The sequence below is a fragment of the Cebus imitator genome, unplaced genomic scaffold, assembly GCF_001604975.1.
Source record: "Cebus imitator isolate Cc_AM_T3 unplaced genomic scaffold, Cebus_imitator-1.0 Scaffold292, whole genome shotgun sequence".
NCBI lineage: Eukaryota > Metazoa > Chordata > Mammalia > Primates > Cebidae > Cebus > Cebus imitator.
The window spans coordinates 2,400,166-2,413,124 of NW_016107607.1; the positions used below are offsets into that span (position 1 = coordinate 2,400,166).

At 39.7% G+C, this 12,959-nt stretch overlaps 1 protein-coding gene across 1 annotated transcript in view; it reads left to right on the forward strand.

The window, feature by feature from the left end:
* Positions 1-12,959, forward strand: part of TRPC5 (transient receptor potential cation channel subfamily C member 5) — a 292,767-nt gene that overhangs the window by 231,771 nt on the left and 48,037 nt on the right. Inside the window, exon 9 of the mRNA XM_017502147.2 lies at positions 9,015-9,210. Coding sequence (XP_017357636.1) covers positions 9,015-9,210 — 196 coding nt within the window. The remainder of the gene's footprint in view (positions 1-9,014; positions 9,211-12,959) is intronic.

A 12,959-nucleotide genomic window follows, 5' to 3' on the forward strand; every position in this document is an offset into this window, starting at 1 on the left:
TCTACTAAAAATACAAAATTAGCCGGGCGTGGTGGTATATGCCTATAATCCCAGCTACTCGGGAGGCTGAGGCAGGAGAATCGCTTGAACATGGGAGGTGGAAGCTGTGGTGAGCCGGGATCGCACCATTGCACTCTAGCCTGGGCAACAAGAGCAAAACTCCGTCTCAAAAAAACAACAAAAAAAGAAAGAAGGAAAGAAGGAAGAAAGGAAGGAAGGAAGAAAGAGAAAAAGAAATAAATAAATAAAAAAGAAAGAAAGAAAGAGAGAGAGACAATAATCTTTTCTCCTTAGGCATGCAATTTAAGGGAAACTCATTGTCCTTGTTGACAACCACATGACATTACTGCTAGGGGTTTGTGTTTGGTATTGCATATTGGGACTACCTGGCCTTCATCTGCTGTAGAGAAATAATTAGAACGACATTATCATTCTGAAGGCACAGGATTTGTGAGAGAAGAAAAGAAGCTAACTTGATCTAGCCCTCATCTCCTGATGCTTCCTGAATACATCTGGCTGTTTCATATGCTTGTCAAACACAGGATGTCTACAACTAAATTCCTTATCCCTTATCTCCATATTTTCACCTCCAACCTATATCCCCTTTAATTCCTCAACTCATTAAATGGCACCAGAGTCCTAGGAGTCATATGGGACTCTTACCCCTTCCCTCATGAAACACGTCATCAAGTATGTCACTCAGCTCTATCAGTTCTATTTTCAAAATATCTCTCCCTCTGTCTCTCTCTGTCACACACACACACACACACACACACACACACACACACACTCTCACCCCACTGTCTTGGTTCAGGCCTAAATCATTTCTCCCAAGGACTGTAGCAACAGCCTCTTAACTGGTCTCTCTGCCTCCGATCTGGTCTTCTCTCCAAACAACGTCTCCCACCTGCTATGCAGAAGTTTCTTTCTAAGTACCTGTCACATCCTGGCCCCTGCTGGCTTTATGCCTGCCAGAATATCTGAATCTTCTCCGTAAAATCCTGCCTCTTTACCATAACACACAGGACTTTGCTAATCTGAATCTTGCCTCTCCAGTCTTTTATTGCTCTCCTTCTTAGTCAACATTATGCTGTTCTCCAACTACAGGAAAGTGTGTCAGCTCTTCAGACCTTTGTACATCACATGCTATTCCCTCTCAATGGAATGCCCATCCTCACCTAGTCAGCCTGGCAAGCTCTTACTCATCTTTCCTGCTGCTGCCAAAGTGCTACCTGCTCTAAAGCCTTTCGTACACATTCTAACCCCACTCTCAGCTGCAGGCTTCTTCTGTGTTTCCCATAGCATTCTAAACATATCACCATTACATTACATAAACTGTTGTATTTCAAAACATTTGTGCATCTCTCTCCCAACAGACTGAGACTCCTAGCCTAGTTAGCTTTGCATCTGCCATAGAGGGGCCTAAGACATAAAGGTGCTCCACATGGCTACTGAACAATTCAGTGAAAAGATGAAGACGGAGTTCAAAAGCAATCTGATCTTTTCAAGCTTTTTATTTAGAGATAATTTTAGTTATGTTGTAAGTGTAAGAAATACTAGAGAGAGAAACCTGTAAATCCTTCACCCATTTTTCCCAGGTATAACATCTTGCATAGCTGTAGTATACTATCACAATCAGGAAATCAACACTGGTAAAATCCAATGGCCTTATTCCGATTTCACCAGTTTTACATGCAAGCCATTTGCAACAACATACATGGGCCTAAGAGTAATCTTGTCTTTAATTGTAGATATTCTACTTCTGCTTCTGTCCACCCTGCCCGCAAGGATGACTGAAGTATCTGGCCAACTCTGTCACTCTGCTGACCCACTTTGAGCTTGCTTTCAGCAAAAACCCTTGGCCTTTCTCCTACTTTTCTCATCCTGAACTTGGCCATTTGGCCCAAGAGCAAAGCTCTACATTGATCCCTATATATTTCATCTCATTAGTTCTAGCCCCTTGCTCCAAGCTGTTGAAGTCTGAGTCTTTATTCTGTCATCCAGTTTATTAGCTTTCCCTCTAGTCTTGTGTCATGTGAAGATCTAAGAAACATGCCATCGATTCTTATACAAAGCATTGAAAAAAACTATCAGGCAGGCTTGGTATTCACTGGGTGGAATATTGGGCAAGTATTAAAATTATACACATGAAGACTCTGTATATACATTTAAAACTATCTAAACCCAAAATGTGTAACTTTTAAAAAAACACAGAGATTAGGCTGGGCACTGTGGCTTATGCCTGTAATCTCAACAATTTGGGAGGCTGAAGTGAGCAGATCACTTGAGGTCTGGAGTTTGAGACCAGCGTGTCCAACATGAAAAAACCCCATCTCTACTAAAAATACAAAAATCAGTGGTGGTATGTACCCGTAATCCCAGCTACTTGGGAGGCTGGGGCAGGAGAATCACTTAAACCTGGGAGGTGGAGATTGCAGTGAGCAGAGATGGCGCCATTGCACTCCAGCCTGAGCAACAGTGCAAGACTCCATCTCAAAAAAGCAAAGATATATGTATATAGATAAATAGATGGATTGATTATAGATAGATAGATTAATAGATAGGTAGGTAGGTAGGTAGGTAGGTAGATAGATAGATAGATGATAGACTGATCCCAGGCTGGGCATGGTGGTTCACGCCTGTAATCTCAGTACCTTGGGAGGCCAAAGTGGGCAGATCACCTCAGATAAGGAGTTTGAGACCAGACTGGCCAATATAGCAAAATCCTGTCTCTACTAAAAATACAAAAATTAGCAGGGTGTGGCGGTGGGCACCTGTAATCCCAGCTACTGAGGAGGCTAGGGCAGGAGAATCACTTGAATCCAGGAGGCAGAGATTGCAGTGAGCTGAGATTGCACCATTGCACTCCAACCTGGGCATAGCAGAAAGGTTCTGTCTCAAAAACAAACACCAGTGATTGTATAAACTATGATTGCAACTATGTACAATTAGATATGCAAATGAATCATAATCTATAAAGACAAAGGAATGTAAAATAACAAGGTGGAAGGTTTAATAATAATAATGAAAATAATTAATATTTACTGAGCACTAGGAACAGGCACTATTACAAATCAGCTTTTCATGAATCAACACATGCAATCCTCACTACCATGCTGTCAGGTAGACAGTGTTGTTATTACCCATTTTACAGATAGGGAAACTAGAGTACAATGCAGTTAAGCAGGCTGTCCCAAGTTGCATAGATGGTAAGTAGTAAAGACAGGATTTCAATCCAGGCATGCCAGCTACAGTCTGTACTTTTACCTAAGGATACAGGTGTGAGACTGGTTTTGCAAAGGTATGTAAGATTTGTTGTATAGAGTTGCAATAATCATGAATACACGAAAAGCTAAATTGGACAAAGCCATGACCTAGAAGGCCACTGTGACCTTTAAGGCTACTACTATTCATTCGCAGTTACTTCTACTTAATCTGTGAGAATTTCTCAACCCATCATTCAGCCACTATTTTCCTATCTTATTAACATGACTACACATATAGTCCCCATCAAATACTCTTCTTTTTGTTCCGGTCAGGTCATAAAGGTTCTTATTGGTTATCTCTGGCTTTTCCTCCTAATTTCAGTCCATATCCTTCCTGATGCTATTATCACAGGATGGTGCTACTTGTTTGTACTTTCTTTGGTTATGTGTTTCTCCTGTCACTTTTACAGATTCCTTCAAATAAACATTTCTTCAACAATTCCCATGTACCAGGCAATGAGGGTACTGAGGAAGATGGAATCCTTATCCTTAAGAAGGTCATAGTCTAATGGAGAACACAAACAATTATAATAGCTGCCACTATTAATGCTTACCATATGCAAAGTACTTTAAAGTGCTGAGGACTTTATATGCAGTATCTTAGGTGATACAGTTATGAGGTTATGTGTGTGGGCTTCAGAGTCAAAAGAGCTGGGTATAAATTCTACTTCTTGATACTTCCTGCCTGTGTGACCACACTGCGCCTCAGTATCTCATCTGAAAAATAGAAGAACAACAGTTGCTACTTTATAGAGGTACAACCAAATATAATACAGTCAGCCCTTTATATCTATATATTTTGCATCCATGGATTCAACCAACCGTGGATCAAAAATATTTTTTTAAAAAATGAATGGTTGCATCTTTTCTTCTTATCATTATTCCCTAAATAATACAATATAGCAACTATTTACATGGCATTCACATTGTATTAGGTATCATAAGTAATCTAGAGATTATATAAAGTATATGGAATGGGCCAGGCACAGTGGCTCATGCCTGTAATTTCAACACTTTGGGAGGCCAAAGCAGGAGGATCACTTGAGCCTAGGAGTTCAAGACCAGCGTGGGCAACATAGCAAGATGCCTGCCTCTCCAAAAACTTTTGAAAAAATTAGCTGGGTGTGGTGGTGCATGCCTGTAGTCCTACCTACTAAGGAGACTGAGGCAGGAGGGTCACTGGAGCCCAGGAGTTCAAAGCTGCAGCAAGCAATAATTGTGCCACCACACTCCAGTCTGGATCACAGAGATCTTTTCCTCTAAAAATAAATAAATAAATAAAAATAAACAATCAAAATAAACAAAGAAATAAATTTTTTATTCTCCCCCAAAAAAGTATACGGGAGAATATGTGCTTATGTTATACATAAATACTATGCCATTTTATATAAGGAACTTGAGCATCCATGGATTTGGATATCTGAAGGACGTCCTGGAACCAATCCTATGCAGATATTGAGGGACAACTGTATATGCAAAGCACTTAGCACAATGCTTGACATGTAGTAAGAGCACAATAAACATCAGCAATTACTATTTATCCTACAAAGAACCATTTTTGCGATGAGGAAAACTTGAAGTTGAAAGAGGCCATGTAACTTTCCCAACGTTATTTAATAAATGAAGGAGTCTAAAGTTTTCTCTCAGCCACTCTCCTCTATTGCCTCTACAGTGTGATTTGTGCATTTATGAACAAGGCTTGGGTGCTATAGGAGCACAAAAGAGTAGCATCTAACCCAGCCTTGTAGGAAAGGAGGTGGGGCATGCTTCTAGAGGAGGAAGGGCTTCAGCTGAGCCTCAAACATCAAACAAGAATTAGACAGAAAAGGAGACAGGAAAGTAGAAGCTAGAGGTTGGGGGCAGGGTGAGGGTATTCTATCCAGAGATAGGAGCTTGTCAAAGACATGGTGAAATGAGAAATAGCAGGTCCAGGGAACTGAGGAATGGGTAAGGATGACACCAAAGGACCACCTGTGTTGGGATTACAGCTTTTGCTCCACTTCGTCTATCAACATACAACTTGTGGAATACAGGATGATGTCACTGCTTTCTCCCAACAAGCCCTTATCTTTGAGTTCACCCTCCAGTTCATCTTTGCTGGTCTGAATTAGGTTCAGAGGGGTAAATCCTCTCCATACTCCTTCTACTTTTTGAAAGATTAATTCCTTATCTCAAAGATGAGACTTGCAGCAAATGTTCAGATGACTAAATTCCCATCTCTAATCTACTGTACCCCTCTTAGCTTTGTGATCTATTTGTGGATGGCTCCCAAAATGTGCAAGTTCTCTCTTAACCACCTGGTATGGATTTGTCTTCTGTGCATTTAATATCAAGTTTTCTTGAATATTCGTCTCTTCAGTCTATGCCCCTTCTTGAGCTAGAAACATATGGAACTTTGTTCCATATGTTGGTTTACTCTCTGCTAAATAAAAATGGACTAGTTATTTTTTCTAAAATAATCCCCCTTTAAAATTTAAAAAAAATCCTTTGTTATTAAGATTCTAGGGTTTGTCAGCAAGTTTTTCTATACCTGTGATGACTTTATTATAGACCTAGCACCAAGTAATACACCCCCACCACCACCAATGGTGGTCCCTTCCCTGTGTATTAAACTGAGTTTAGAAGTCACAGAGCCTCCAGCAGATGTCTCACCAGAATATTCTTTTCCACCTCACATGCCAGTCCCTCATTTTACCTGGGCATGCTTTGCAGCAGGCCAGCTTCTCCTTATGACTGGACCAAACTGTAACATTTTGAGTACCATGTTGAGGATATTCTCACTACCAACCACCAAAATGGAGGAATGATCTTTCCTATCCCTCCCCCTTTTCTTCTCTTGAACAATTTTTATCTATAGGGTCTCCCTAACTAGAACATCAGCACAGTTGAAGGGACATTTATTTATTTATTCATTAATTTATTGTTTATTATTTATTTATTTACTTATATATAAAGAGAAACAGGATCTAGCCCTGTCACTCAGGCTGGAGTACATGAGCATAGCTCACCACGACCTCAAGTTCTTGGGCTCAAGCAATTCTCCCACCTCAGCCTCCCATGTAGCTGAGACTACAGGCACACACCACCATACCTTGCTAATTATTGTATTTTTAGTAGAGACGGGATTTCACCATGTTGGCAAGGCTGGTCTCAAACACCTGATCTCAANTTTTTTGGTAGATCTAGGGCTTTGTTATGTTATTCAGGCTGGTGTCAAACTTGTGGGTCTAAGTGATCCTCCCAACTTGGCCTCCCAAAGCTCTGGGATTATAGGCATGCCTGGCTGAGGGAAGATTTTAAATGCTCAGACTTTTACTTTTAGGGAATGTTTGTGTCACTCAATGGGACAACTAGCAGTAAACTCTATTCTCAACCATAAAACATTGCAATTTTAATTGTTGTACGGGTACAGGTGAAGGTAACATTATCTATGCAGGAAAAGCAACTAATTCAGTATGACCCTATCAATCAACATATTGATTACATAGTTGTTCTAGTTTGTGGCCTTAGTGTCTGTCAGGCAATCAACAAACACCTACTGAATGCATTCTGTGTTCAAGATCATTATACTTCCAGGGACTCTGGATCCTCAGAATGGCATTCCTACTCACTGCAGCTGCTTTTTAAAATTCTGAACTACAATCTGCCCTGGCTTCTGTTAACCAGCTGCTGTGCTAGCTGCTTGTGCTCTTTACTGCTGGCCTCCTGCCTGCCTGATTTCTGGTATCTAATAGACATCATCAGGTTTTTACTGTGCCCTCCTACCAGAGCCAGATTACTTAGCCCCATATCTTCCTCATTTTTCAACCCTCTGCCTGGCTGTGTGATGCCTTGTATTGCCTGGCCCTGACTCCTGAAAATTTTGATCCTGTGGTAGGTCTGACTTGCCATATTGTCTGGTTCTTGTGCCCTGGCCCTTGAACTCCAGACTCTCATCTTACTATTGATTCTCAAATGCTTCACCAGCTGGCATTTACTTTCACCAAACAAAAAACAAATTTCTTCCTGTTAGGCTAGCTCTCCCGCAGTGTGATGCTGAAAAGATCATGGAATTTATCTATGATAATCAGAGAAGAGCCACTTAACAAGTTGAGAAGGGCCATGTGCACATTACCCAGGCATCTCTTAAAAGGGCTCCCTGAGAGTCAGGCCAGTGCAAAGCACAGCCTTAATCAAAATGAACTAGCCCTTATTGTGCAGCCTACTGACAGCAAAATTGTCAACGGGATTGAAATCTCTACTTTAATCTATTGATAACAGTAATAGTAATAGTTTACATGTATTCATTCATTTATTCAATCAATGTCATTTAGTGCCATACGTAGTAGCTGTATGGTATGTCTCTTCCTCCATAGACCTTACATTCTAGTGGAGAGGGAGAGAAAAATAAACATTTAAACCAAAAGTTACCTAATATAATTTTATGAAGTTTCAAGTGCTACAAAGAAAAGTAAACAAGACAATAGGATAGAGAATAACTGATAAAGATACATTAGGTAGAGCAACCAAGGGAAGCCTCTCTGAAGAAGTGACATTTGAGCTCAGACCTTGATGATAAGACGGCAGCCATGTAAAGATAAGGGGACAGATCACATTCAGACCGAGGGACTCCTTAAAACACTTCTCACTTACCTCTAAAATGAACTGGAGAACAAATCCCTAGGCCTCTCAAAATACATTGTGCTCATCAAGAACAACACATTTCAAACACATGGCAAAATGCATCCATTCTTAAAGTAGCATTTCTTATGTTCTGCATGGCTTCCATGGGCTTGGGCAATGGCTAATCTATGCCACACATGAGCTGGCTGCATGTTATTGCTATTTCAGATTTCTGAATATAAAACAAAAGAAACCCTAGACAACAAAAGCATAGCATAGCAGTTATATGTTTGGATGTGAAGACTAAGAGAGGAAATAATAATTTGAGAAGCCATCTAATGTAGAATAATATAGTGGTTTTGGAAAGGCAGACAGACCTAGATTTGAATTTTGGCTCAACAATTACTAGTAAGGTATCCTTGGGCAAGTCACTCAATCTCTGAATCTCTGTTTCCTCATCAGTAACAACATTTTATAAGGATCATAATGATAATGTATGCTTGTAAAAGTACTTAACATGCTTATAAGTTCTCAATAATAGTTGAGTTCTCAATAATAAAAGTCTCAATAATAGTTGCTTAATGTATCATTAACAATGATCTGTATAAAGTGTTAATTTGAGAATCCTCAAGCTCCTCCATGCAGTTTAGAGCTATCTGGGTCCTGTGAGAGCCACAAAAGAAGTATCAGAAAAGGTAATTTGCTCTCATGTTCACTCAGCCAGCAAAGGCCAGAACTCAGATTCTAATCCAGTGCTATCTAACCCAAGCACCATATACTTAACCACTGCATTTATTGCCTCTTCATAATTAGAATGGTAAAAAATAACATGGTCTGAAGACAAAAGAGAAAGTTTGGTAGAGGAAGTAGCTCTTGAAATAAGCCTTGAAATTTTTTAGGCTATGCATAGACTGAGAAGAGGGAATGGTATTTCAGGTAGAAAAGCAAAGCATAAGACATAGAAGTGGAAACAAACAAATGGACATGGATGGTTAGCCTGTGTTAGGGAAGAGCCCAAAAAATGTGAGATCACCAGTCTATCTCTCACATATCTGGCAGCCCCTTCATTAAGCAGATCACTTTATGTTTTCTCTCTCTTTTCTTGCTCTTAGAGAATTAACTAACCTGCCCTTTGATCTTTTTTAGGCTCTTTGAGACTCTCCAGTCACTTTTCTGGTCTGTATTTGGCCTTTTAAATCTATATGTCACCAATGTGAAAGCCAGACACGAATTCACTGAGTTTGTAGGAGCTACCATGTTTGGAACGTACAACGTCATCTCCCTGGTAGTGCTGCTGAACATGCTGATTGCTATGATGAACAACTCCTACCAGCTTATTGCCGTGAGTAGCTTTGCTTTACAAGGGTGCCTACTTTGGTTTCAGGATGGGGTAAATTGGTATGGCGTCCATTAGAAGCTTAATAAAAGAGTTCGTCTGCTTCAATTAATTTACGTTAGCTTTCCTAGTTGCTACGCTGAATTATTTATTTCCAATGCAATTCAGTTTGGACTCTTGGTCTATTGAATCTTGATCATGTAATATAAGTTATTTTAGTGAATAAGATTTCTAGCTACCTATTGAAAATATTTCTAAATCTCTGAATCCATTTTCTTGCCTTAGTGGAAAACTCAGGGTTCAAACATGATTTGGCTACAACGTGTCACCTCACTCATCTCCAGGGTTAATTCAGCTGATCTGGTTCCCTAGGCAAGAGCGCCCTATCTCCCTTTTCACTGCAAACATCTCCTTCTGAAAAGTAAGAATCCCACTGACAAGAATTGTCTTCTCAGAGAGAAACAGAGAAGGGAGGAGGTTACTTTTCTCCTATTTTGAAAATTAGAGATGGGGTCCTGATATGTTGTCCAGGCTGGTCTGAAACTCCTGGCTTCAAGTGATCCTCCCACCTCAGCCTCCCAAAGTGCTGGGATTATATGCAGGAGTCACTGCACCCATCCAGTAGCTATTTTTAATTGAATATATATAAGAAACTGTACCCCATTTATTTATGTATTATACTTTAAGTTCTGGGGTACATGGGCAGAATGTGTAGGTTTGTTACATAGGTACACATGTACCATGGTGGTTTGCTGCACCCATCAACTTGTCATCTACATTAGGCATTTCTCCTGTTATCCCTCCACTTGCCCCCCACACCCCACAACAGGCCCTGGTGTGTGATGTTCCCCTCCCTATGGCCATGTGTTCTCATTGTTCAACTTCCACTTATGAATGAGAACATGTGGTGTTTGGTTTTCTGTTCTTGTGTCAGTTTGCTGAGAATGATGGTTTCAAGCTTTATCCATGTCCCTGCAAAGGACATGAACTCATCCTTTGTTATGGTTGCATAGTATTCCATGATATATATGTGCCACATTTTCTTTATCCAGTCTATCATTGATGGGCATTTGGGTTGGTTCCAAGTCTTTGTTATTGTGAACAGTGCTGCAATAAACATAGGTGTGCATGTGTCTTTAGAGTAGAATGATTTATAATCCTTTGGGTATATGCCCAGTAGTGGGATTGCTGAGTCAAATGGTATTTCTGGTTCTAGCTCCTTGAGGGATTGCCACACTGTCTTCCACAATGGTTGAACTAATTTACACTTCCACCAACAGCGTTAAAGCATTCCTATTTCTCCACAACCTCTCCAAATATCTGTTGTTTCCTGACTTTTTAATGATTGCCATTCTAACTAGTGTGAGATAGTATCTCACTGCGGTTTTCACTGCATTTATCTAATGACCAGTGAGATAAGCTTTTTTTCATGTTTGTTGGCTGCATAAATGTTTTCTTTTGAGAAGTATCTGTTCATATCCTTTGCCTACTTTTTGATGGGGTTGTTTTTTTCTTGTAAATTTGTTGAAGTTTTTGGAAGCACTCTTAAGTAGAGTCCATTGTTGATTTTTTTTTTTCACCATCTTGTTACCATTTAGATCATCAGTGTTTATTACCCTAGACTAGACATGGTGAAGGTGTAGGATACGGGATCAATTCAGGCCTTGCCCTGGTTTTTCTGTCAAAGTAGATGTCTAACTTAACTTGTTTTATTTTAATCTGTGTATAATTCCTAGAAATTGGGTTTTAGGAAAGGAGTCCTCATTACCTGAGATCTGATTTAGTCAGGTATTAGTAAATTTGAATGTTCAGTTTCTAGTATAATGCTAGATTACCCTCTCTGGGTCAGTCTGTTGCTGAAAGGTTTTGCTGTGGCAGAGAAAGCACAGAAAAAAAAGACCCAAGTCTTGTCTTCTTTTCTAGATGCTATGTATCAGATTTTTGTTTGCCACTGAGGAGTTGTTTAGCCTGTATAAAATAAGCTCAAATTATTTGTTACATAAACATATATATGTATGTATATGTGTGTGTAAATATACATATATACATACATACATACATATATATATATATATATATATATATATATGTACATGCACACACATTGTCCACGTCTTAAATATTATTGGTATTAGTGAATGTTTATGATCCATTTTCACTAAGGACAGAACCAACAAGGAATGGAGTAGGAGACTTTTGAGTTACATATTTGGGAGAAATTCCTAGCTATAAATGTCAATGAAATAAATATATTCTCACAGGTGGGTCTATAGAATTTCTGTTATTGGAGAGTTTAAAAAATTAGGATATAAAATTGTCTGCTAGGATAGTTTAGGTATTAAGCATTTAGGTGATAGGGAAGGGAGGGGATATCGTGGGGAAAAAAAAAAGATTTGAAGTTGATAAACCAGGGACTCTAATCCTTGCTCTGTCATTTATAACTGTGTGCCTTTAGTAACTTACTTTCCCCTCTTGAGCCTCAGTCTCTTCGTCCAAAAAGTGAGGGTTTTGAAATCAATGGTTTTTAATAACATTTCCAGCTCTGACATCCTATGAGCCTGGGTGCCTACAGATTAACAGGATAGGCTCACAAGGTCCTTTCTGGCTCTGAAATCATGTTCTTCTATCGCATTTGAAATGAAATATAATTCAGTTCTATTCATTTATTCCCCCTCATTCAAACAACTAGGCCAAGAACTCTGAAATGACTTGTGTTCACTGCTAGTCTATCTCTTTGATGGGGAGAGGGAGGCATAGTATCTCAGGAGTTGACTTTTTCATCCCCTCTGCCTGGCATTCTATCCTTCACCTCTGCCAAAATGGCAATATTCATGCAAAGGCATAGTAGAAAAGAGAGAGATTTTCTTGTCACCTAATGTAGGGTTGTGGTCCTTCTCACTGAGCTCAGTGACATTTTCTAGGAAGGGTGAAATCACCACCAGCTCTCATCATCACCTAGTAAGTTTTGTTTTAATGCCACCTACGGCTGCACCCAAAGGAAACTTGTTGGCTTGGGAGGGAGCCAATGGTAGATGGCTTAAATGGGGTCTATGCCATCTCATAAATCTGAACTCATGGCCAACCATTCTGAATAATATCTTTGCTGTTTTTGGATATTATGGGAGTGTGTTTTTACCACTTGGAAATAGATTCAGTGGAATCCTGATACTGGACAACCTGACTCCAAAAATATCTGGATCTGCTTAAGTGGTAAGGACCAGAAGGTAGATTTAATTTCATTTGCAACAGCTCTGCTTCAGTACTGAACACAATTTGTACAAGGTGCTTGATATAGGGGGAAAGGTTACAGAAAGGGAAACGGCTGAAGACAAATTTCTCCTATTTTAAAACATATCACAGGCTGATTCAGTCTAGGTAGGGACTGAGTTGTCAATATGCCTCACTGTGAATCTATTTTGTGTACATTCTAGGACAGTGCTCCAGAACACCAGGCAAAACCAATCCCTTAAAGGGTTAAGCTCTTTGTCAACGTTCCATGCAGGATTCAGAGCTGCTGGTAATGTGGACATACAGCTCTGTAGCAATTTGTATTTCCATGTCAGAGGAGGCTCCACCTCAGTAGTGTATAGAGTTATGCTTAAGATAAAGTGAAAAAGGAATCCTTCCAGGCCTATGCTCTGTGGTCCCAGCATCAGCAGGTGAAGCTGCCCATAGTGTATATTATTATTGTTATTAGCAATTAGCAGTGATTTACTTCTCCTTTTATTCTTATATCTCCCTCAATCTCCTGATTA